The sequence below is a fragment of the Mucor velutinosus genome, assembly GCF_035048745.1.
Source record: "Mucor velutinosus strain NIH1002 chromosome Unknown tig00000093, whole genome shotgun sequence".
Lineage (NCBI taxonomy): Eukaryota > Fungi > Mucoromycota > Mucoromycetes > Mucorales > Mucoraceae > Mucor > Mucor velutinosus.
In genome coordinates this window covers 3,285,954-3,308,300 of record NW_027041907.1, presented here as the reverse complement: position 1 = coordinate 3,308,300, position 22,347 = coordinate 3,285,954, and the positions used below count along the sequence as shown (strand labels likewise).

At 41.2% G+C, this 22,347-nt stretch overlaps 7 protein-coding genes across 7 annotated transcripts; 6 read left to right on the top strand and 1 right to left on the bottom strand.

Annotated features, from left to right (window-relative positions):
• Nucleotides 1-919: 919 nt before the first annotated feature.
• On the bottom strand, nucleotides 920-3,166 carry ATC70_002842 (uncharacterized protein; the record flags this gene model as incomplete). Its single annotated transcript, XM_064822212.1, has 8 exons — nucleotides 920-1,078; nucleotides 1,140-1,224; nucleotides 1,281-1,328; nucleotides 1,388-2,525; nucleotides 2,586-2,724; nucleotides 2,809-2,887; nucleotides 2,963-3,082; nucleotides 3,138-3,166. 8 exons carry the CDS (start codon nucleotides 3,164-3,166, stop codon nucleotides 920-922), a joined length of 1,797 nt encoding a protein of 598 aa, XP_064681898.1.
• Nucleotides 3,167-3,325: 159 nt separating this feature from the next.
• On the top strand, nucleotides 3,326-4,879 carry ATC70_002841 (uncharacterized protein; the record flags this gene model as incomplete). The annotated part of the gene is made up of 12 exons (XM_064822211.1): nucleotides 3,326-3,467; nucleotides 3,529-3,590; nucleotides 3,657-3,713; nucleotides 3,768-3,831; nucleotides 3,891-3,907; nucleotides 3,964-4,003; nucleotides 4,067-4,087; nucleotides 4,144-4,220; nucleotides 4,273-4,422; nucleotides 4,476-4,532; nucleotides 4,589-4,823; nucleotides 4,872-4,879. 12 exons carry the CDS (start codon nucleotides 3,326-3,328, stop codon nucleotides 4,877-4,879), a joined length of 930 nt encoding a protein of 309 aa, XP_064681897.1.
• Nucleotides 4,880-6,678: 1,799 nt separating this feature from the next.
• On the top strand, nucleotides 6,679-8,156 carry ATC70_002840 (uncharacterized protein; the record flags this gene model as incomplete). Its single annotated transcript, XM_064822210.1, has 2 exons — nucleotides 6,679-6,949; nucleotides 7,012-8,156. The coding sequence occupies 2 exons, from the start codon at nucleotides 6,679-6,681 to the stop codon at nucleotides 8,154-8,156; spliced, it is 1,416 nt and encodes a 471-aa protein (XP_064681896.1).
• Nucleotides 8,157-11,105: 2,949 nt separating this feature from the next.
• On the top strand, nucleotides 11,106-12,129 carry OSH6_1 (Oxysterol-binding protein OBPa; the record flags this gene model as incomplete). Its single annotated transcript, XM_064822209.1, has 3 exons — nucleotides 11,106-11,386; nucleotides 11,453-11,887; nucleotides 11,946-12,129. 3 exons carry the CDS (start codon nucleotides 11,106-11,108, stop codon nucleotides 12,127-12,129), a joined length of 900 nt encoding a protein of 299 aa, XP_064681895.1.
• A 135-nt stretch (nucleotides 12,130-12,264) lies between these two features.
• ATC70_002838 (uncharacterized protein) lies at nucleotides 12,265-14,395 on the top strand (the record flags this gene model as incomplete). Its single annotated transcript, XM_064822208.1, has 4 exons — nucleotides 12,265-12,874; nucleotides 12,936-13,585; nucleotides 13,638-14,038; nucleotides 14,098-14,395. The coding sequence occupies 4 exons, from the start codon at nucleotides 12,265-12,267 to the stop codon at nucleotides 14,393-14,395; spliced, it is 1,959 nt and encodes a 652-aa protein (XP_064681894.1).
• Nucleotides 14,396-14,500: 105 nt separating this feature from the next.
• On the top strand, nucleotides 14,501-17,527 carry ATC70_002837 (uncharacterized protein; the record flags this gene model as incomplete). The annotated part of the gene is made up of 5 exons (XM_064822207.1): nucleotides 14,501-14,767; nucleotides 14,828-15,347; nucleotides 15,413-16,128; nucleotides 16,203-16,358; nucleotides 16,442-17,527. 5 exons carry the CDS (start codon nucleotides 14,501-14,503, stop codon nucleotides 17,525-17,527), a joined length of 2,745 nt encoding a protein of 914 aa, XP_064681893.1.
• Nucleotides 17,528-18,056: 529 nt separating this feature from the next.
• Nucleotides 18,057-19,929, top strand: YKE2 (Prefoldin subunit 6; the record flags this gene model as incomplete). Its single annotated transcript, XM_064822206.1, has 4 exons — nucleotides 18,057-18,329; nucleotides 18,395-18,902; nucleotides 18,954-19,448; nucleotides 19,499-19,929. 4 exons carry the CDS (start codon nucleotides 18,057-18,059, stop codon nucleotides 19,927-19,929), a joined length of 1,707 nt encoding a protein of 568 aa, XP_064681892.1.
• Nucleotides 19,930-22,347: the final 2,418 nt, after the last annotated feature.

Here is a 22,347-nt window from a genome sequence, read left to right as displayed (position 1 = left end):
TGATTACATAAGAAAGTACTATTATATAAAGCTATCTGGTGCCTAGTAGAAATTAAAAAAAAATTGAAAAATGAGCCAATATTTAAACCAGAATACCGTATAGAAACGTTTGCAGCACTGATTAACGATTTTAAACTAGGATGTTCCTATACCAGTTTCTTGCCCTCTAAACGATAGTGCAATTGAAATTTGGGTGGGTAGCATGGTTGTTGGGAAAGGGAGATTTTAGAAAATAGATAATTTTGAATAGGTGCTGCTAGCAAAAGTTTTTAAATTACTACATGAATGTGGGATGTATGTGTAGTGAAAGTGGTAGAGAGGATTTAGTTTGACTAGGGAAGGATTGACTTGGGGTTATTAAGAACGGTGTGAAGGGGGAACATGTTCCAAATGACCGATTTTCAAAGGGCCGTACCGCTAGATTTTATCAAGTGAACGAGAGCTTCAAGCTTAATATTTTCCTAATGAACCTGTATTTCTAATGATTTAATCTTTAGTAGCCCTTGTATAGAAATGCTCTTTACTTGCGGCAAGAGAAGTTTTGACAATCTAACTTGCTCTTCTCCGTAAAAGGATAGTTTTCAATATTCGGCGTATCACTCCCATGAGCCTTTATGATACTCGTGGTATTTAACATTATATAAATAGCTGTGGCACGCTATGTCGTGCATCGCAAGGCATCCACCAAAAGAGACCAACACTATGGCAAGGACAGCAATAGTTGCCCTCAGTACGACTTGTTCTAATGGAGACGAAATCTCAAACAGAGACCTCACCATGAACAATTGCGAAGAAAATGTAACATCTCTATAGATGAACTGCACGGTGTATATCCACAAAAGCTGTACAATCAACAAAAACGAATGCATGGGCCCCATATCACTGCCAACCGTGCACGCACTGAAGTATGTCAGTTTTATTAAAAGAGTGAGGATGTATTATTATTAAATGCAACATATTGCTGTTGTTGCTTTTGCTCTTGCATCATTTCTAATAAACTCTTTTGACCTTGACGTTCATTAGAAGGCGTTGCGCTGGCTTGTCCAAAAGGGTTTCGACTGGTTTGCTGCCCAAAGGGCTATTTCAAGTAAAAGTATTAGCAAGCTGGCGGGTTTCTTTGAGTGATTGCAAACAATTACCTGAGGTGATGAGCTGCCATCTGTAATTGCGAGCACGTCATTGTTCTTGGGTTGCAATGGCAGCGAATTGGCGAAGCCGGTACCACTGTTAGAGAGATTGGATCAGTATACCTATCAACACTTGAATACAGCACTACTCACTATGGGATACGAAGATTGCCTCTATTTCCGTAACTGTCAAGGCCATCACTGCAGATAAAATCACAGTGAATACATGCATACCTAACTCAACTCGTAAATTGCCTTACTCGTTATTGGCCAACAAAGCATTTAATTTGGAATATTTAGCGTCTTGTTCGGTGGGTTTGAGCGGAATGTTTCTTTGAGACATGTGTGGCGATGCTGTGCTAGCTTGAGCAAATGATGGCGAAGGTGCAGCGAACGCATTGGTGTTGGCAAATGCAGGTGAAGGCGAAAATTGCGTTGTGCTGGTATTGGTGATCGTTGCAAAAGCAGGAGATGGAGAAGCAGTAGCAACAGCAGGTGTGCTGAAGCTAAAGTTGGGCGTATTAGAGCCAAAATTAGGTGTGTTGGAGCCGAAAACAGGTGATTGCTGTTGAGGCTGAGGTCTAGAGGGAGCTGGATTGCCAAACACCAGTTCACTGTAGTCGTAATTCTTTTGCTCTGGTGCTGCTGGTTGTTGCTGCTGTTGGCTCATTTGAGAGAATGGGTTTGTACCAGTAATCATGCTTGTCTGGAAGGAGGGCTGCTGTAAGAATTGAGGTTGTTGTTGTGGGAATCCAGTCATTTGAGCTTGAAGTAGAGGTTGTTGCTGAGAAGGGAAGCCAGTCATTTGTGCCTGAAGACCGTTGGCATTAAATTGGTTTGACAGGTAAGGGTTTTGTTGTTGTTGTTGCTGCTGCTGCTGATAAGGGTTATTGTGCACAGGCTCAGAGAACTGCATGGCCGGTTGTGCCCATTCCAGTTGCAAAGGAGCTTGTTGCTGTTGTTGCTGTTGTTGATATGGGTTATTCATGAATGTTTGTTGCTGGGGAAATGGTTGGAAAGAGGCGGATCCTGATCCAGATCCGAATAGATTATCAGCTGTTTCCTTGTCGAGTTTTTCTCTATTCTTTCTTTCTTTTTCAGCAGCTTCTTGTTGACTCAATTGAAGTGCCTTTTCGAGATCATCATCGCCTTGACGACGGTTTCTCTCTTCCTCTGCAGCAATTCTCTTACTTTCAGCCAATGCCTTTTTCAACTCGTTTTCATCATCCCAGCTTCCTCCATTTTCAGCGTTTCCGCCATTGTATTGTCGCACTGTTTCGTTCAAGTAATCACCCACATTGGCCATTCTATCTCGCATGCCTTGTCGTTGACGTCGCTCTTCCTTTAGTCGGTTGTCGTCCTGCAGTAAATTGGTAATGTCCTTTGCTTTTTGACGCACTAATTTCATCCGTCAGCCATGTGATCGTTACTGCCCACTTATACAACCCTCCGTCTTACCATTAGCGCCCACATCTTTTCCATTTTCTTCTATATGCTGAAACTCTTTCAAGGTCTTTACTACATAGATATTTTCTCTGGCGTACAAGACTACATTTTCAGATCCCACGTGCAAACAATAATCCAGCAACAGTAGAGCCTATAATAACCAAGAGATTTGGATTTTGTGTTAGTAACTGAAAAGTACAAAGATCGTCATCGTCCTTTTTTTTTATATATATACCTTGAATACATGACGCCAATTCTTTCCTTTATCGTTTAATCTTTTATCAATCATGTCCATGATCTCGATAAAGTCTGACCTAATAAGGAGTGTATAGTTTTAGGGAGGAGCTCTTCGTTGCGAACAAAGAGACGATCAAGCTGCGCTTGCTTACTCGTTAAAGGTGAGTTGTGCGATTTCATTCATCAGTGTACCGCTGGGACCCCAAGGATCATTGGATGTAGCTTCACGCACTTTGATTTGCACATCACTAAAGCCTTTGGCAATGTTCTTTCTATTCAGGACGGATCAGACAAGCATTCTTATAAATAGCGCAGATGCCTACTTACATACTACGAAGAGCACCTTTACCAGCCATGTTTATCGAGTGGGGGGAAAAAAATGGAAAAAAAGGGATTTGGAAAGAAAAGAAAGGAAGTAAAAAAGGTACAAAGATTTCTCGATGGCACGAGTCTTTGATCCTCATCTAGGGAGAACTCGAGCACACCCAACCTTAAATTCATCAATATCCCAGCTAATGGGCAACTCTATTACGGTCACATTTGATTACTTTTACATTAAAGGACCCGAGAAAAAAGTGCCAGAAACATCCATCGTGCGTTTCATTCATTCCTCACCCCAAATGTCCAAGGCAGAAGCAGAAAATCACAAGGCAAACGGTATAGCATACAGTATTTGACCTGAAAAGATGGTATTCAACTTTCATTTTGCAACTACTAGGAAATAAGCTCTTTGCAGAGAAGCGCTACGAAGATGCTATCAAGGAATATACATCAGCAATCGTACGTAGGCATACTATCTATCGAGGGATTAGACTAGCTAGCTCATCAGTATGTGTCTACGTGTAGATTAAAGACTTCTCTGTGGGTGTTTACTATACCAATAGAGCCTTGTGCTATTCCAAGGTGAGGCATGTCATGTTATGCTCATGTTCATCTTTATTCATGCAAGCTTGATAGCTGGAGCAATACGACAATGTCGTTACAGATTGCAGAAAAGCCATTGAAATCGACCCAACTCTTGGTAAACACCCAGTGTAATCTGATACTCAATTCATATGACTAATCAATCGGCTGTTTTAGTGAAGGCGTACTATCTGGTAAACGACACATCCATAAAGAACATATAGACACATTCGACTGACGCACCATGTAGATTGGACAAGCATTGACCGAGAAAAAGCAGCACACAGAAGGTATATTGAGATGCAATGTCAGCGCAACGACGGTTTTCTGATAACTTTCTTTCGTTACATTAGCATTGAAGAAGTTAAAGACAGGTACAATACGGCTTAATTTCATGCACCACTGGATTCTGACAATGAAATGCATTCAGGCTATGAATTGGCTATCCAGCAAAAAGTGAAATATGTGAATGATATCTTGCAGGCATTGCTTATTGCCAGAAAGAGAGTGAGTTACTCCAAGACATTTGCAGTGGCCATGCTTACTGACAGGCTCATAGAAATGGGAGGATGATGAGGCTATTCGACTCGAGAAGGAAAACGAGCTTTTGTGCTATGTAAAGGGGTTGATTGAGCACGATAGAGCACAACAACTCGCTGCAGTAGATCCAAACGACGAGGAAGCAATCGATACAATCAATTACAATATTGTACGTACAAATGCATACATGCCGCGAGATTCATGTAGCTGATGATTGTGTAGGATGAACGCCTCTCCAAAGTTCAACATGTTTTTGTGCAATCCAAGGATAATGCTTCAGTAAGAACAGTCAACCACCTAATATAGCTTGTTTACTGAGCACCTTATCCATACAGAGACGAGAGATTCCCGATGCTTATTTAGACAAGATATCTTTCAACATCATGCACGATCCTGTCTTTACACCAGATGGCATCACATATGAAAGACAATCCTTGTTGGACCATTTCAAAAGAAACGGCTATTTCGATCCCATTTCAAGAAGACCTTGTACTGAAAAGCAGCTTGTTCCCAATCTGTCTCTTCGCGAGGCTATTGAAGACTTTTTGAAAGACAATGGATGGGCAGCAGGTATGCTATTATTCAAGAAGTTTGATGGTATCTAACAATTTCAATTAGATTATTGATGTAGTAGTAATGTATCATGTTGGGTAGTTACAAACAATAAAACTGTATAGTATGTGTAATGTAAGCAACCGAAAATTGCTATTCCATATGAAGAGAGATAGTTGTTGAATATATTCGATATATTGCCCCCCCCCCACAGCAACCCAATATAAATGGCTCATAGCCAGGCATTCTTGTATACTGCTGAGCTGTCATGGAGTGAAATACTGCGTTCAACGAGGTGTGAAAAGAGCCAACACTATATCTTTCTGTTTCAGATCACATCTCAAGCAACCATTTGATTGTTATACGAGGAGCAATGCCCATCAACAGGAGTATTTCCACATGTGGCTATTGCAGGCGCCGTGCAATTGGATTATCCTCCATTGTGTACACAGGCATACACTTTGGTATTTAACACAAGACTTTTGCCCTCGCTACTGTTTGGGAAGGTTCTGTTTTATTCTGTGCAGTAGTTTGATAGGGCAACAGCTAGCAATTCACGTTAGGCTTCACATTTGTATTTGTATACTACGAAAATTAAACCACTTTACTGTAAGAAAGCTGTGGTAACAGCCTAATAAAAGATGCATGCTAAAATTAAGTAACTTTTCAATATACGATTACCTCGTTGGCTTCACAGACATGGATTGTCTGCATCAGAAAAAGGCATTTTGCCATCCAGTCGAACATAAATTAACAAGCCGCCCAGCTTCTGCTTTAGATTGGACAAATCTTGTTGAAAATCGACTTTTTTCATCTTTCTTGCCAGATTCGACTATAGTAAAGCTGATAATCATGCCATACTTCCTAATGCATTTCAGAAGCGCTATTCAAGGCGCTTCGAATGCTGCTGATTAAAAATGGTGTTTTGCATAAATCGAAAGAGTAGTGCTGGAAATAATGAAATTACGATCTAGGCCAAAATGTTGAAATTTCACGTATAGAAGTCTTACAAGTAAAGATCTGGGGGATGCTTTCGAATGAGAGAAACATTTTGATTTACTATGTACCATAGTAAAAGTCTTCGTTTTCAAGGTGAAAAATGCGATCGTTTGATTTTCGATGAAAATCATGGGGGGGGTACCTTATGCTTTTTTGTCCACTTTTGTCCATATTTTTATGGTCCCCAAAAAGCAGAGCAAAGGTGTCAGTAAATAACTGCTAGTTGAGAGTAAGCGTTTAGTGCTATTCTGGCAGCATAAAACAGCTTCTAACATGAGAAATCATCGCGAACATGCTTCCAAATTTCGCCATGCTGTGCACAGATTTGAGTGGCTGGAGGTAACCCTATTATGCTGTGTGCTCTTATATGAGTTGTTGGCATGACTACAGACGTGGAACATCGCAGAACAGAAAGATCCAAACATATGGATTGATCATTGATTTGCAGAGTGGCGTTGTACCGTAGCCAACAGGATACATTGCAGCCAGTCTCATAAAGGCTTACTGTTTGCCACCAAGGATCAGATCAATTCTCATTATATGCCTGACGCTAGTCAAAGATACGTAGTAAGGCTGCATAAAGTAGAAACTCCAATACCCACCAACTCTTTCGAAATCTGAATAAGGAGATCCTCGCTGTGATACATGTTTTCTGCTGTAGGTGGCACAAGAGGCTATATCCCTCATGCTTGTGTTAATGCTAATGGTGAGTTTATGGCAATCTCCCCAAGGTGTAACAACAATAGCTCGTTTAGAGTGGGAACCTGATGAGAATTTCACACTGCAAGTATGCTATACTTTTGTTTGGGGTTCTATATAACTATAAACCTCTCTCTTCTTCTTTCTCTGTTTGTTCTACACAAAGCATTTCAACATGAATCAATTAAGAGTGGCACTCAACAAATTACCGCCTGGAGCGACCATCAAAATCCTCCGCAAAGTGTTTAGTTTACCTAGTCCAGCAGCAAGATTACTATTACATGATATCACAAAGCCTCGCTCATCGCATAAGCCATGGATCCATAAGGTCCCTTGGAATGGTGAATGGTCTGGTTGTTGGGTCGGTGAAAATGTACGAAAATTGGACAAAGCCTCTCTCATGAAGCGCATCAATGATTGTGATATTGTCCTATTTAATGTGCATGGTAAATACATTTGGCAATCGAGCAACAACTCCCAAATAGAACTAACACTGCTGAAAATCTAGGCGGAGGATTTCGAATTGGAACTTGCACTATGTTTATGGACACCTGGATTGAATGGATCAAAGCTTTAAAGCATAATTACGGCATGGAAGCCATCATCATGAGTGTGGATCACCGACTAGCACCAGAGTACAAATACCCCAGCCCCGTCGAAGACGTCGTGCGAGCCTATGAGCATTTGACCCGAACACTACACATCGATGCTGACAAAATCATTGTAACAGGAGACTCATCTGGTGCGTCATTGGTGCTAGAAATGCTCTTTATCACACATGATCCCAGCATGTTTGAGATTGTTACAGACGACGATGATCCCAACGCCAATCAAGACAGCAGTGAACCCAAACTCAATCAGCTTCCAAGGCCTGCTGGCGCTGTGTTTAGCTCTCCCTTGGTGACGGACGAAACCACCTCAGAATCTTGGAAAACCAACGTCAAATACGATTATATTTCTCAATATACTGCCAAAATCATCAAAAAGGATTACTTTGAACCACTAGGCCCTGATTCGCCTCCAGATGCCAATCAAGTGCTGGGCATTGCCAAACTAGAGACAGGCTTCAAGGCATTTCTACCAGAACAAGTCTTGATGTTTGTGGGTAATCGAGAGACATTGCGCGACGACGCTTTGGATCTAGCCATGAAGGCAGAAAACGATGGCGTCAACTGGGAGACGGTGATTGAAGACTGTGTCCACGATTGGTTTTGCGTAAGAGAAGTGGTCAAAGACAAGAAGATGCTCATTCGCGCAGACACCACATTTGCAGATTTCTGCTATCGGTCTGTTCGTGGTATTCGACGCAAAAGTGCAGTGGGCCCCATGTCAGTCAAGAACAACAGCCAAGTCAAAGTGCTGTACGAGCTGAGCCGTAACAACAGTGCTGGTGGAAGCTTCAGCGATTTCTCTTCAATACGACGCTCAAGCGAAGGGTTAGAAGCAGTAATTGAAGAAGAAGACGAAGAAGAGGCAGCTGAGGCGGCTACATTCTACGAAAGCCTGTTCAATGATGAGGATGAGAGTGATTTCTCAGACACAGAATTCGAATCGCCTCTATCGATTGCTAGCTTTGGCAAGAAACAGTTTAGCAAAGCATCTGTGGTTCCAGAAAAGAATGGTAAACAGAAGCCCAAAACGGTGTTTGTTTGATCTAAAGCATGTACATAAAATATGTTGATTCAATTGATAAATTTTATTGGGGGAAATGGCTTTGACAAGCAAACTTGTCAAATGGCATATATTTTCTATACAAAGAGAAGAGAGTATAGAAACAAAAAAAAAAACGGCCAACAGTGAATTAGGGGAACAGCTATTATTCTCGAGCGACATTATCTAATGCTGTCAATCTGTTCACTGGTATTATCAGTACTTTATCAATGAACGTAAAGAGCGACATCAGTTTCTGATCTTTATCACTTATCCTGCAAGCACATTTTATTTCGCATGTATATACAATGAATGAGTCTTATAATGAAAATGGCCTGGCAGCAACAAAGCGCATTGGCAGCAACATTGAATGGCGGCATACATGTCTACAGAAATTTGAACTTTAATTGGATTATATTGGATCTCTATGCCTATCAATCTTGTGCTATTGTTTCGCATAGTCATAATAAGACATTGCGTACCTTACTTGGCCATGATCCCATTCATAAAAGGCCTACGACAGATGATGATGTTTCCGCACGTGATAACCTACAGCTTGCTTTCCATGTGGTGTTCTTGATCTCATCCCCTGAGTGAACTTAGCCAAGCATTTCATGCTCAATGCAGCCATGAAAATTGTACCTGAAAAAAAAAAACGAGGCACATAGTTTAATCAGTGATTAAACTGAATGAATTGGAATTAGTTGCAGTTACATTCTAATGATTGATGTTGACACGGACATAACACGAGAGAAAGCGATTTGCATGCTTTATTGCGAAGAATACAGTGAAGAAAATGCCAGTAGACTCCTAAAAATAATTGATGAAAACGAATCAGATAGCTGTTACCAAACTAATCCATTAAAGCCAGCGCTTGCTCCAATTTCTAGAATTTTTGCTGAACCACATATTTACAAGCGATATGAATCAAATAAGCATACTGTAAAATAAAAAGAATCAGTCGCATTTATGTAACTTACAATCCTTAGAAATAATGTTTATTAATAATACGAGTGCTTACCCTTTGGATGGCTCTTTATCTTTGCTTCGCTTCGGTGAGAACCAAACTGCGCAGCAGCAGCAGCTCGTGCTACCGATTGCCCTTGCTATCTTATCAAAGCACTGTTACTTTCGTGTTGACCCTCCACTTGCACATGAAAATCTTTCGTATTATCTATGAATCTGATTCTTATGTGATGCTCTACATCCATATACACGTAGCTATTTCATATACAGGCAAGTATCATATAGGTATTATCCCTTTTTATTCATTAGGGTCCCTGATACAGCAAAATCTGAGTGCATTGAGCCGCGTTTTCTCGCATTCAAGGCCTTTTTAGATCGTCAGAATAGCATCAAACAATTGCTCTCATCTAGCACTTACTTCCTGACACCTTTGCTCAGCTTTTTGGGGAACAAAAAAGCAGGGCCAAAATTCGACCAAAAAGCATGAGGTACCCCTCATGGTTTTCATCGAAAATCAAACAATCACGTTTTTCAGCTTGATAGCGAAAACTTTTACTATGGTACATCTTGAATCAAAGTGTTTCTATCGATCCAACGTAATCCCTGAAGTCATCTTTGTGGGGCTTTGGTGTATAAAATTTCGACTTTTTGGCCAGAAACCTCTTTTCATGTTTTTATAAATTGCTCAATAAGTTTATTCAAAGCATCCATATTACTTGGTACCATTGGATGCGCCTTCAAAAGCACTCCAAGAAAGCTTAAGGGAGCTCGGGTAAATCATGATATTTTTATAGTCGAATCTGGTAGAATAGTTCGCTCAAGTCGAAAAACTATTAAAATTTGGCCAATCTGGAGTAGATTGAAAGTCTGAGTTGAAATTAATTTTAGCTGGTGGGGCCGGCTGACAAACTCAATGCCCTTTCATCATGAAAGCAATACAGTAATAATAGATGCTTTTGAAGCGATGGAAAGTAAGTGGCAAGTTACATAGCACTACTGTTGGTCATAATATTTTCCTTGAATTTTATATTTAATAACACCAGTCCATCAAAATACTTGTTAGATCAACTTGTTTTCCTTTTGAAGCTTTGAAAGTGTCTAGGGACCATAAATTTATTATGTTATCATATAATGAATATCAATGAATGGTGAGAGGATGACAATTGTTTACTCATCGAAAAATTTGTTTTAAGATTACCATGAAATTCACTCTTTAATCACTGAAATGGCCACTGTTTGTATTCATTTAAAATTTCACATGAGTGCACTTCAAGTTGCAATTATCATCACATCAGCAAAACCAAGAAGTTTGGGAGCGGCTCTGTGATAATTTTGGGATGGAGGTTACGGACCGTTAGTGGCACTTGATGGCCGAGTAAACCAGGACAGATGCATCGAGCGTTTGGACAAACGCTACTTGCCATGGGTATTTGATGTAATGAAGAATGAGGAAGGGAACTTTGTTCTTCAAAAAGATGGCGCTTCCTGCCATACAGGTAACATTTCTACAAGCTGGAAAAAGAAGAAACCACTGATTAACAGCTTCAACTTCTGGCCGGCTCAAAGCCCCACTTCAAATTCAATCGAGCATCTTTGGGTCCTCATGGAGAAACGAATCGAGGGCAAGAGGCACCATATTGAAAATGCAGAATAATTGCTTGCCTGTATCCATGAGGAGTGGTCTTGATCTGGCGAAGAGATTAGTTGCAAGTATGCCATCCAGATATCAGGCTGTAATCAAGGCAAGAGACGAAACAACACGCTACTAAAAGGCATTGAATACAAATAAAATACTGTTGTAACTATCATATATCCAAATTTCATGTATCGTTTACAATGTTTTATTAATTCTGATTTGATGTGAATTGTTTGATACCAAAAGAATGAACTCAGTTACGGTGACTAAATTGTATCAGGTGTATAAAATGAAAAACTTGGCTCTTTAGTTTTCGCTTTTCTCACATTTTGATACTCTCTACGCAATCGATGACCACCTTATCAATACAAAGCCTGCTCTCTATGGGCAGAGCTTTTACTGCAGAAGCAGCATGCTACCTAATTAGTAGTAGTGATGGCCAAACACCTGCTCCATCACCCCCATCTCCCCAACCACAACCGCCCCATCACAAACCTCATCCAGACGATGAAGGCTGTAAATTGCTTGATTCATTCGCTATACTAGTTCAATTGACACTAGCAACGACTGCTCTGATCACTCTCTTCTATAAGCGATCCAGAGAAAGACCGCAAAGACCAGTGATAGTATGGTAACGTAGTGCAGTATGAAGCTCCTGATTTGTTTCCAACTCATATATATATATATATATATATAGGGCACTCGATGTGAGTAAACAGTTTGCAGGAGCAGGTGTGATTCATTTCTTAAACTTGGCCATCAGCTATGTAGCAGGCAGGCCTCGCAATGGAAGGCCCAAAACGAACCTGTGTGTGTGGTATTTCCTCAATGTCGCAGTCGATACAACGGTGGGTGTTTTGATTTTATGGTGTTGGCTGCGCTTGATTCAAAAGGCATTGGAGAAATTGCATGTCAAGCAAGTCAAAACAGGCCATTATGGATCACCGCCTTTAAGGAACATGCTGATTCCTTGGTGCAAACAGACATTCATCTTTGTATTGGCTGAATCATTGATGAAGCTATGTGTGTATGGCATGTTTCGTTATCTTCCCTTCTTATTTGCTTGGGGTGAGTGGGTGCTAAGATGGACCAAAGGAAATTATAGGTATCAGGTCATTTTTGTTATGCTGATGTAAGTGTGTCTACTGGGATTGTCGTGAAAGGGATGCATACTAACCGCTACATGCTAGATTCCCTCTCGTCATGAACATCATTCAATTTTGGATTGTGGATACCATTGTCAAAGTATCGCCTGCTTATACAAAACCGCTCACTCATGATACCACACCCTCTAGAGAGCCCTCTTCATCCGATTCCTCCTCTACTGCTACCAACAGTGAGAATGATGAACGCTCTCCCCTTTTACCCAAATAAACTAGCTTTTGCTGCTGCATTACATTCAACCCAGTGACTGGTTAGACTTTCGAAATTTTTTTCTGTACAAAATGTGTTGCCATGAATTTGATTTGATTCCTTTTTTCACTGCACAACACTATCCAACACTACATCATGTTTTCAATTGCGAGATATACTGGAGAGGAAGATCAAGAAAAAGATAGCCGCTCACTAGAGAAAAAGCAAGAAAGATTGAACAAACTCAATGCCCGCATTAGCAGTAAAAAGCGAAAAGAGGTCGATCCGTCAGATGCATCCGATACGACAGCCGAGAAGACCAAGGCAGACGCTGTAGAACACGAAAAAAAGAAGCCTCATGCACCAATAGCTAAGAAGACCAAGACACAGCCCACTGAGGAGAAAGAAAAAAAGACGACACAAGTTGAAGAAGAAGAAGAAGAAGAAGAAGCAGAAGAGGATGAGGAGGAGAAGGAGGAGGAGGAGGAGCAAGAGCAAGAGCAAGAGGAAACAGAGTCGATGGAAGTGGATTCAGTAATTCAAGAGAAAGACGTGCCTACATTAGAAGCATTTCCCGATATGCTTGGACCCAAGAGCAAACACAGCAAAGAAGAAGTCAAGCTACTCAAGAGTATGGGTATTCCTGAATGGTTATTACAGCCTACAGTTGTTTCGCCCAAGGATTCATGTGGTTTGGACAAGGCAGGACTTTCATCTCACTTGATTGAGCGATGCCAAGATGTTGGATTATCTTCCCTGTTTGCAGGTAGAGTACTTGGGATAGGATGGACGGATCAGATCAAAGACTGACCATGACAAATACAAAGTGCAAATGGCCGTCATTCCTGTATTTCTTAGACGACAAGCATTATACGATACCAGACGAGTACCCGGCGATCTTTGTATTTCAGCCCCTACAGGTAGCGGGAAAACATTAGCCTACGTGCTGCCTATAGTCGATATCCTGTCAAAACGAGTGGTGACGAGACTCAGAGCTGTGGTGGTATTACCCACCCGAGATTTAGTCACACAAGTCAAGGAGACATTTGATGCCTTTGTCAAGGGAACCAACCTCGTTGTAGCAGCTGCCAGTGGTCAGCAGTCATTTGCACATGAGCAAAGTGCGCTTGTGGGAAGTACTGGATCAGAGTACCCAGGTGGTAAATCTAGAGTCGATATTCTCATCACCACACCAGGCCGTCTCATGGATCATTTGACATCAACACCCAACTTTACACTGCAGCATTTACGTTTCTTGGTCATTGATGAAGCAGATCGGTTACTGAATCAGAGCTACAACGATTGGCTGAACCAAATTTTACATGCCACTCGACCAGAACAAAAACCTCATGCCGCTCCACTTGATTTCAAATACGACCCTCAAGGCGTGATTGAAGCAGATGCGATTGCACCGAGCTTTCTCAAATCATTTTATGCGCTACCCACTACGGATCTTGATTTACCAAAAGCACCCTCCGTAAGTAGCATTACAATGATATGGTAGAGCGTTACTGAATATGCGAATGTAGATACAAAAACTGCTCTTTTCTGCGACATTGACCAAAAATCCCGCCAAAATCGCTGGATTGCATTTGAACGAGCCTGAATACATCTCGGTACAAAATGAAGATGGCAGCGAAGCCAAGCAAGAATTCACCACACCAGAGGGACTCAAGGAATTCATGACTATTTGTCCTACAGACAAGAAGCCTTTGATGGTGATTTATCTGTTGCATCAAATGGGCATCAAATCAGGTTTATGTTTTACCAAGTCGGTCGAGTCCACTCAACGTCTGTTCACCTTGATTGAAGCATACGAGTCCACACAACCCGAGGAGAAACGCATTCGAGTGAAAGAATATTCCAGTGATTTGAATCCAGTGCAGAGAAAGCAAATGCTGAAACAGTTCAAACAAGGAAACATTGATTTGTAAGTTCAATGGTGTATTAGCATCATACAGAAGAGCGCTAACCCCACTTTTTGCATAGACTTATTTGCTCTGACTTGATTGGTCGTGGTATTGATTTGGATTCTGTTGAATTTGTGATTTCGTATGATGTACCTTATTACATGGACAAATACATTCATCGAGTGGGTCGTACAGCTCGAGCAGGCAGACAAGGTGAAGCCTATACGCTGGTGGAGATGCAGGAGGCTCGGCACTTTAAGGAAATATTGCGTCATGCTGGACATTTGAACCAAATCAAGACACTCAAAATTGAGAAAGACAAACTCAAAGAATTGGTGCCTGATTATGAAAAGGCAATGTCCAAGATTACGGAATAAATCTCTTTTTATTTAAATCTCCTTTTGCCTCTTTTCTTTCTTTTTTTTTTTTTTTTTTTTTTTTTTCCACATAAATCTACTCTACAAGAAGAAAGACGACGACGGATGGGCCCACCCAAATTGAAAAGATCGGTATCGTCTTCTTTATCAAGAAACTATCATTTGGAACCCTCCCCCTCCTACTCTTCAAACAGAAGAAACAGCACACTCACCAACAATGACGATATCATGGAAGATGATGATGAACAAGACCCACAAGATCCCGATGATGAAGACGGCCCAGACAACCATCGGGAAGAGGACCATGGCAGCAGAAGAAGCCGATCAGTGAACAGCATCGAACGAGAAATGACATTGAAGGATCGTCAAGAGGTAAGCATCATAGCATGCTGATCAGGGTAAGCAACCTTATCATGTCCTATCATGCAACAGGCAATGAACAAAAGCCATCCCTTTGGCCTGCCCATCTGGAAACCAGCTCTTTATAAGAAATCTCGATCCGTTGTTCGCAGCGCCAACAGAGCGCTCCATTCCTCGCCATCCTCTGCGCCTGATTTGTTCCTCAATCCAGGTAATATAGTCTGGTTGCTGCTATTTGGTTGGTGGCTAGCGCTGGCTATTTTGATGGTCTCTATCGTCATGGTATTGATCCCCTTTGGTGGCAGAGGCTATGCCCGCGTGTTGAGAGAACTCGCCTTTTATTTATTATGGCCATTTGGTCGCTATGTGGAACGTCAGGTGGAAATTACTCCTTCGCAACTGAGTAATGGCGGTGGCGGCACTTCATCCACTAGCATCTTGTTGGAGAGTGATACGGAGGAGGATGAAGAAACGGGATTGCTGGGAAGGAAGCCAAAGAGATCCAACAAGAGCATTCTACAATCAGCGGCAGATACCTTGCGATTGGGTCCTGCGGGATGTATTTACTATCTCATATTCTTTGTGTTTATCGGTAGGTTGAACAGTATGTTAACATGCCTGGTTTATACGGCTCACTCTCACTTTATACGTATACAGCCCCTTTATTGCTTCTCGTTTCAGCTATATGCTGGATGTGTGTTGTATCCATACCCATGGCCAAATTGAACTATATCCTAGTACGCCATTTACATCGCCATCCGCTTAGTCTACGCTTCAAATCGAGTCCTTCGGGTCTATCTCAAATCGCTGCAAGCGTATCTGGAAAGCCATCTGTGATTTTGCTCTGCACCTATCAAGCCATTGGACTGCAGTACTACAAATACACGTTTGACGGTATCAATATCATCTTTATCAACTTGATGCCCTTGGTGTTTTTTGTCATTTTCGATGATTGGGTCTTGAAGCGACATTTACCAGACGCCTTCATCACGTCTTCGTCCACTGTGTTTGCATTGTCACTTGCATCTGTGATCCCCCTGTCATACTTTATTGGTATGGGCGTCAGTAGTGTCTCTGCACAAAGTAGTATGGGCGTAGGTGCTGTCATCAATGCTACGTTTGGCAGTATCATTGAGATCATTTTGTATGCAGTTGCATTGATCGGCGGTAAAAGTGCATTGGTGGAAGGCGCATTGATTGGTAGTTTTCTGGCTGGTGTCTTGTTGATGCCAGGTTGCTCCATGGTGAGTGGTGCTGTAAAGCAAAAGGAACAAAGGTTCAATGCCAAAAGTGCGGGTGTCACATCAACCATGTTGATTATGGCCATCATCGGTGCGCTTACGCCTACTTTGTTTTACCAAATGTTTGGTTCTGTAAGTATATATATATATGTGACCTTTTATTTAAAAAAAAAATTGACATGCTTATATTTACCTTGTATTTGTAGTTTGAATTAAAATGCATAGGATGTCCAGATACCCCAGAAAATGGAACTATTGCATGCTCGAGATGTTATTATGATCAACTGGACCCAACCCATGATCCTGTCTACCAAAATAGTGTTAAACCACTCATGTGGCTCTGTGCAGCCATCTTACCCTCAGTAAGCGACACATGACATGCAATGATGTTTTTTTTTTTTTTTTTTTTTTTTTTTGTTGTTTCATCACTGACTTGCTAGCAAAGGCATACATCGTAGGTCTCGTTTTCAGTTTACATACACATGTGGATATGGTCTGGAAAAGCAATCAAGGCCATCATGATAGGAATGCTGCTCCTACTTACTACCAAAGACTGATGCCCACACACATCATCTCCCAATTTATGCATCATGCTCCAGCTGTGATCCATCATCCTCATCAACAAGACGACCATCACCAAGACCAACATGGGGATCCCGAAACACCAACACATGGATACTCAACTAGCGTGCAGTACAACCCAGCTCATATCATCGTACCAGCAGCAGCATCATCAGCAGTAGCACCACCTAATCATCCTCAATCACCAGAAGGCTCACACACTGCTGCTCTCAGGGGCACACCGCAAGACGGGGCTCAAACTTCCTATGCTTCCATCACATCAGGCGCATCTACTATACCTCTTGTCAATGCCACAGGTACTGCAACTGTCATAGACAATACACAAGTATCATCACCTCCTCCTCCTCCTTTAGCTTATATTCACGCCAATGAGGAAGAAGGCGAGGACGAAGAAGCAGCTGGCCACGACTCGCCCAATTGGAGTAAATCCAAGAGTTTCATCATCTTGTTTGGATGTACCTTACTGTATTCCATTATTGCCGAAATTCTGGTCGATACAGTAGATGAGGTGATGAAGGATCATCCTATGGATGAGAAGTTTTTGGGACTGACTTTGTTTGCGCTTGTGCCCAACATTACTGAATTCATGAACGCCATTTCATTTGCATTGTACGGTAACATTGTGCTCAGTATGGAGATTGGTTCTGCGTATGCTTTGCAAGTGTGCTTATTGCAAATTCCTGCCATGGTCGCATTTTCTGTCTGGTACAACTATGGCAAGGAAGAATTAGCTCAGTTTACATTTAGTCTAGTGTTTCCTCGATGGGATGTGATCTCTGTTATCTTTTCTGTATTTTTATTAACCTATACGTATCAAGAAGGCAAGGCAAACTACTTTAAGGGCAGCATCTTGATCCTAAGCTATGTCGTGCTTGTTGCTGGGTTTTACTTTATTCCACCTTTTTCAGAACATAGCGTACTTATTGGTATTCCTTCCCTCTCCAACTGATATTCCTTTTCCTAGAGATCTTTGTTTTGTAAATAGTTGTATGTACGAGCCAATAAATGTGTTTGTTTGTTGCCTTATTTGATAAGCTCCTTTTTTTCTGCGAGATACCGATCATCTATAGATCATAGTTACACTGCAGATTGTGATAATATGCTATCTGCCGTGCTTTGGCGGAATTACACTTGTTCAACACTGTCAATCTATGAGATGGTCATCACAGTACACTCTCTTATCGTTATCACATCCCATGCGGGACTCAAATAGCCATCCAGATGTCTCATTTGGAAAACGGGATGACAAAAACCTTGCACTATAAAAGAAACTCGATTCGTGTGTATAATTTATCCTTTTTTATACATTTAATAGCCCTGATGAGCGAAAAGGTGGTACCCAAAGAAATAGCGATCGCATCCAAGGGCGCTCTCGTGGCACAGGCATCGAGATCTGTCATGTCCAAGACGGATAAAATACTCGTGTTTTCAGGGCAAGTTGGCCAAGTGCGTATTTTTCAGTATTTAAAACTAACCGCATGTCAAAAAGATTACTGCTGGTATCCTGGGCAATGACATGGGAAAAGAGTGCCGTCTATGCTCTCACACCTACCATCACAAGCATGTTCCAAGCCAATAATATATCTGGCGTCCTCACCACAGTGCTCAGCATCTTGCAAACTGTATTACAGCCCATGTATTCCAAGCTATCCGATATGACAGGTCGTGCTGAAGCCTATACCATTTCCATTGTGTTCTTCATGGTGTCTTTTATTATCATGGCATGCGCTCAAAATTACAACACGCTTATAGTAAGTCTTGAGCAATCTGGCATATAGATGCGAACAAAATGTGAATCAATGGACTGAAGTAACAGGGCGGACAAGTGATGTATGCATTCGGTTTCTCGGGAACTTTGGTTTTAGGACCAATTCTTATTGGTGGTAAGATGGCAATGCTGATCCTTTACTGTGTGATTCACTATGATGTCTACGTAGATATGACAGATATTGTCAATCGGTCCATGTTTCTAGCCCTGTACAACTTTCCAACCATCATCAATCTGTTTGCTGCAAGTGCTGCTGCTCAAAAGATCCTTGAAACCAATTGGAGATGGGGGTACGCCCATGTTTGTATTGTTATGTTTGTCACTAGCGCACCTCTGATTTTTGGCTTATGGCGTATACAGAGAAAGGCGAAACAAACCAATCTTCTCAAGACATCCAATGCACTGCCAAAAAGCACATACCAAAGGACATTGGCTGGCAAAGTACTGTGGCTCTGTATCGAAATTGACCTTGTTGGAAGCATTCTCTTGACTGCTGGTTTGTTCTTGATTCTATTACCTTTAATTCTCGCTAACAATTGGGGTGGATGGGGCTCTTGTAAGTGTAATTTAGACGGCATGGTAATAAGATTGATCTGATCAGCTATAGCAATTACAATTGGCACTCTCTGTGCTGGTGGCGGTACCTGGATCCTCTTCGTTATCTGGGAAAAGATGTGTGCTGCAAAACCCATCATTCCACTCACAAGCTGGGAATCCAAGAATCCTGCATGGGGTGTTTTGGTGGTGTTTCTGATTGCCATTATTAACAATATGATGGACTTTCAGTACTTTTTGACATATCTCCAAGTGACACGTCGATTAACATCGCAACATGCAACCTACTTGGAACGCGGATTCAATGTAACCTATGTATGCTTGCCCTTGGTAATTGGGTACATGATGAAACACACTCGTCGATGGCGACCGTATGTCTGGATTGGTGCTTCTTTTGCAGTGCTCGGCCCTGGTCTGATGATCCCCGCTAGAAACTCACACTCGCACGATGCTTTCATTGTCATCTCCCAAGTGATCTTTGGCGCTGCCACTGCATTTATCAATTATCCTATTCTTGTGGGCATTCAGGCTTCTGTGCCTCCAACAGGTGAGCTTCATTCAGATGCACTTGAGGAAAATCAAATTAAAACAATGTAGACATTGCCATTGTCATTGCTCTCTACGAAGTGGGTACATCGGTTGCTGCCAGTATTGGCACGACTATCGCTGGGTCTGTTTGGAACTCGATACTTCCTGGATTGTTTAAAAAGCATGTTCCTGGAAACTACCAATATGCTAAAATTGTCCAAAGCATTTCATATGCGCTTGCTCTTCCTGAAGAACAATACCAGGGTGTTGTTGTAGCTTACGATGTTGCTATGCGTTTATTAGGTATCATTGCGGTTTGTATAGGTGCACTGAGCTTTTTAGCATCCATTCCTCTAAAGGGATTTTTACTCGTGAATGAAAAGGGTCATGAATCTTCATCTCAAGAGGATGTGAATGTCAAAACTTTAGGTGAGGAATCTGTGGATGAAGAAATTGTCATTAGCCATACCTCTGAAATGCCCGACAAAATACCGTCTTAGCCGTAAATTCACATTGTCAATAAATCACATATGCAAATATATTTTTGCAGCCTCTAATTTGCTTTTGGGAAATGAATTGATAACATGAGCACACATTTCAGATATCCACCTTGAGTTTCCCCCAATCTGTGATGGCCTTTAACAGCTTATATTGTTGCTTGCCTCGTCCTAAAGATGATTATGATAACATCCGGCTACCTAGATTAGAGATCCTGTACAGTAATAGGGAAAGATAATCTATCACAGTCTACACTGCTTGTCTAAAATCGGCAGATACTCAATGAATATTCTGTATTCTTCTTAAACTTCAGCAGTATCAGCAAGTGGAAAGGGGTTGAGCCTGCAGCAGCTACTTGTTCCAGAATAAAGGAATATATGCGTCCGTGCCTATTCATTATAAAAGCCTAAATTGCTGCATATTGCTCTGAAATCAGGGAGCAGGGCTTGCCTTTGTAGGATGTGCAGATGACACTATATTATGCTTCAACACTTTTATTTTGAGAAGTTTTCCGCATCCTTCTTTCTACAATCAAAAATGCTATCCTTCAGGAGATGCAAGTAAAGATCCCGTATGAGTGAGCAACGCTCTCTAATTCCTGATACCATCTTTCATTATTCTCTGAATTCAGGTGGGCCGAGTACCGAGGCGTGTAATGTTATCAGCTTTTGATGTATATCTATCTATCTATATATATATATATATATATATACAAAGCTCTTGATGAAAATTGCAAATACTCAAAACCGCCATCATTCAAGTATTGCTTGTAACAGTGATAAGAAGTGTAAGATTCCAGAATGTAAAGAGTCAAGACTGGAGTAATACTCGCTTTCTTTATCCTTTTTTTCCAGTGATTCTAGTTTTAATCGTTCCTTGTTGATGCAGCAGTATAAAAAGTCAACCGAATTTTCTAGTCCACTTTATTTGTCCTCTTTTGTTCATTCACCATATACATTTTGACAATGGCAATGAATCCACTCGCCTCGTCTGAGCCAACCTAACGGCATTGGCATACAGTCAGGGGAAGACTATTATGTTTGAGTGCGCTCAAGACTACTTTACGGTGTATCAAGCCTCGAAAGATGCACTGAAGAGCCAGCAAAGAAAGCTGATGAGCTGTGGTGCTTCACTTGTTCTGGATCTTGTCGATATGACTGACGGCAATTTTCGGCTGATCACTGGAAGATTTTGAACACCAAATTTACAAATGAATTCAAAATCCAAGATGACATTACATTTCATTCTTTTTCTTTCCTCGCTCGTTCTCTTTCTTTTTCCAATAAATCACAATCATCACTTGATTTATCCGTCTTTCGCCTTTCACTTCTTTGTATTTCATCGATACAACAAGATATTCATAAGCAACGATGCAGTTGAATCTTAGATTTGCAAGCCTCCCTGCATTCCACCGGTACAAAATCTGTCAAATGGTGGTTTTGTTTTTGCATCGAAAAATAGAATTGTTTGTGCTTTGATAATGATTGATTGTGTCGCATTTCTTGGTATTCTAATGCGCATGGTAGTTCTCTCTTATACCCCATTCGTTTACGTCTTTTACGAATGATATACAGTGAAGCCTCTAAGTTTACTTTCATTGCACAAAGGCCTTGCACAGCGTGCGAACGCTTACAGTTTCAATGCTGAAGCATAAAGAATGCATGTGTATATGCAAACAACTTCTACACAAAGACGTGCTCTGAGGAACATTACGCATATTAAGAAAACCAGATGCACTCCATGTACAAATACACAAACCCCATTATTGTATACCAAAATATCATTTTTCAGCTTTTTTGCTACTAGCAAGAATCCTTCAGAAACAGTTTACAGCTGTGAATTTGGCTGTTCCACAATGACCTACGTCTGTATCAATGTGAACAGCTCAAACATAAGCGCGCAGCATAGCAGCATTACCTCTCGCAGCCCAAATACATGCAGAATAAAGCAAGATTTGGGTGCATTTGAGCCGTGTTTTCTCGTGTAAGAAGCCGTTTTAGACGGTCAGAGTAGCACCAAGCGATTGCTCTCATTTAGCGTTAGCTTCTTGACACCTTTACTCAACTTTTTCAAGACCACCCAAAATCGACCAAAAAACCATGAGTGATACCTCGTTATTTTCATCAAAAATCAAACGATCGCGTTTTTGACCTCCCAGATGAAAACTTTTACTATGGCATGTATTGGATCAAAATGTTTCTGCCGATCCAATACAACCCCTAAACCTTTATTTGTGAGAGCTTTATATGTAAAATCTCAACATTTTGGCCGAAAACCTCATTTCATATTTTGGAGCCTTGCGCAATAAAGTTAGTCTGAGAATCTGTTATAATTAACATCATTAGATGCGCCTCAAAAAGCGCCCCAAAAATCACTTGGGAAGAAGGGGATGATCATCACAGTTTACATAGTCGAATTTA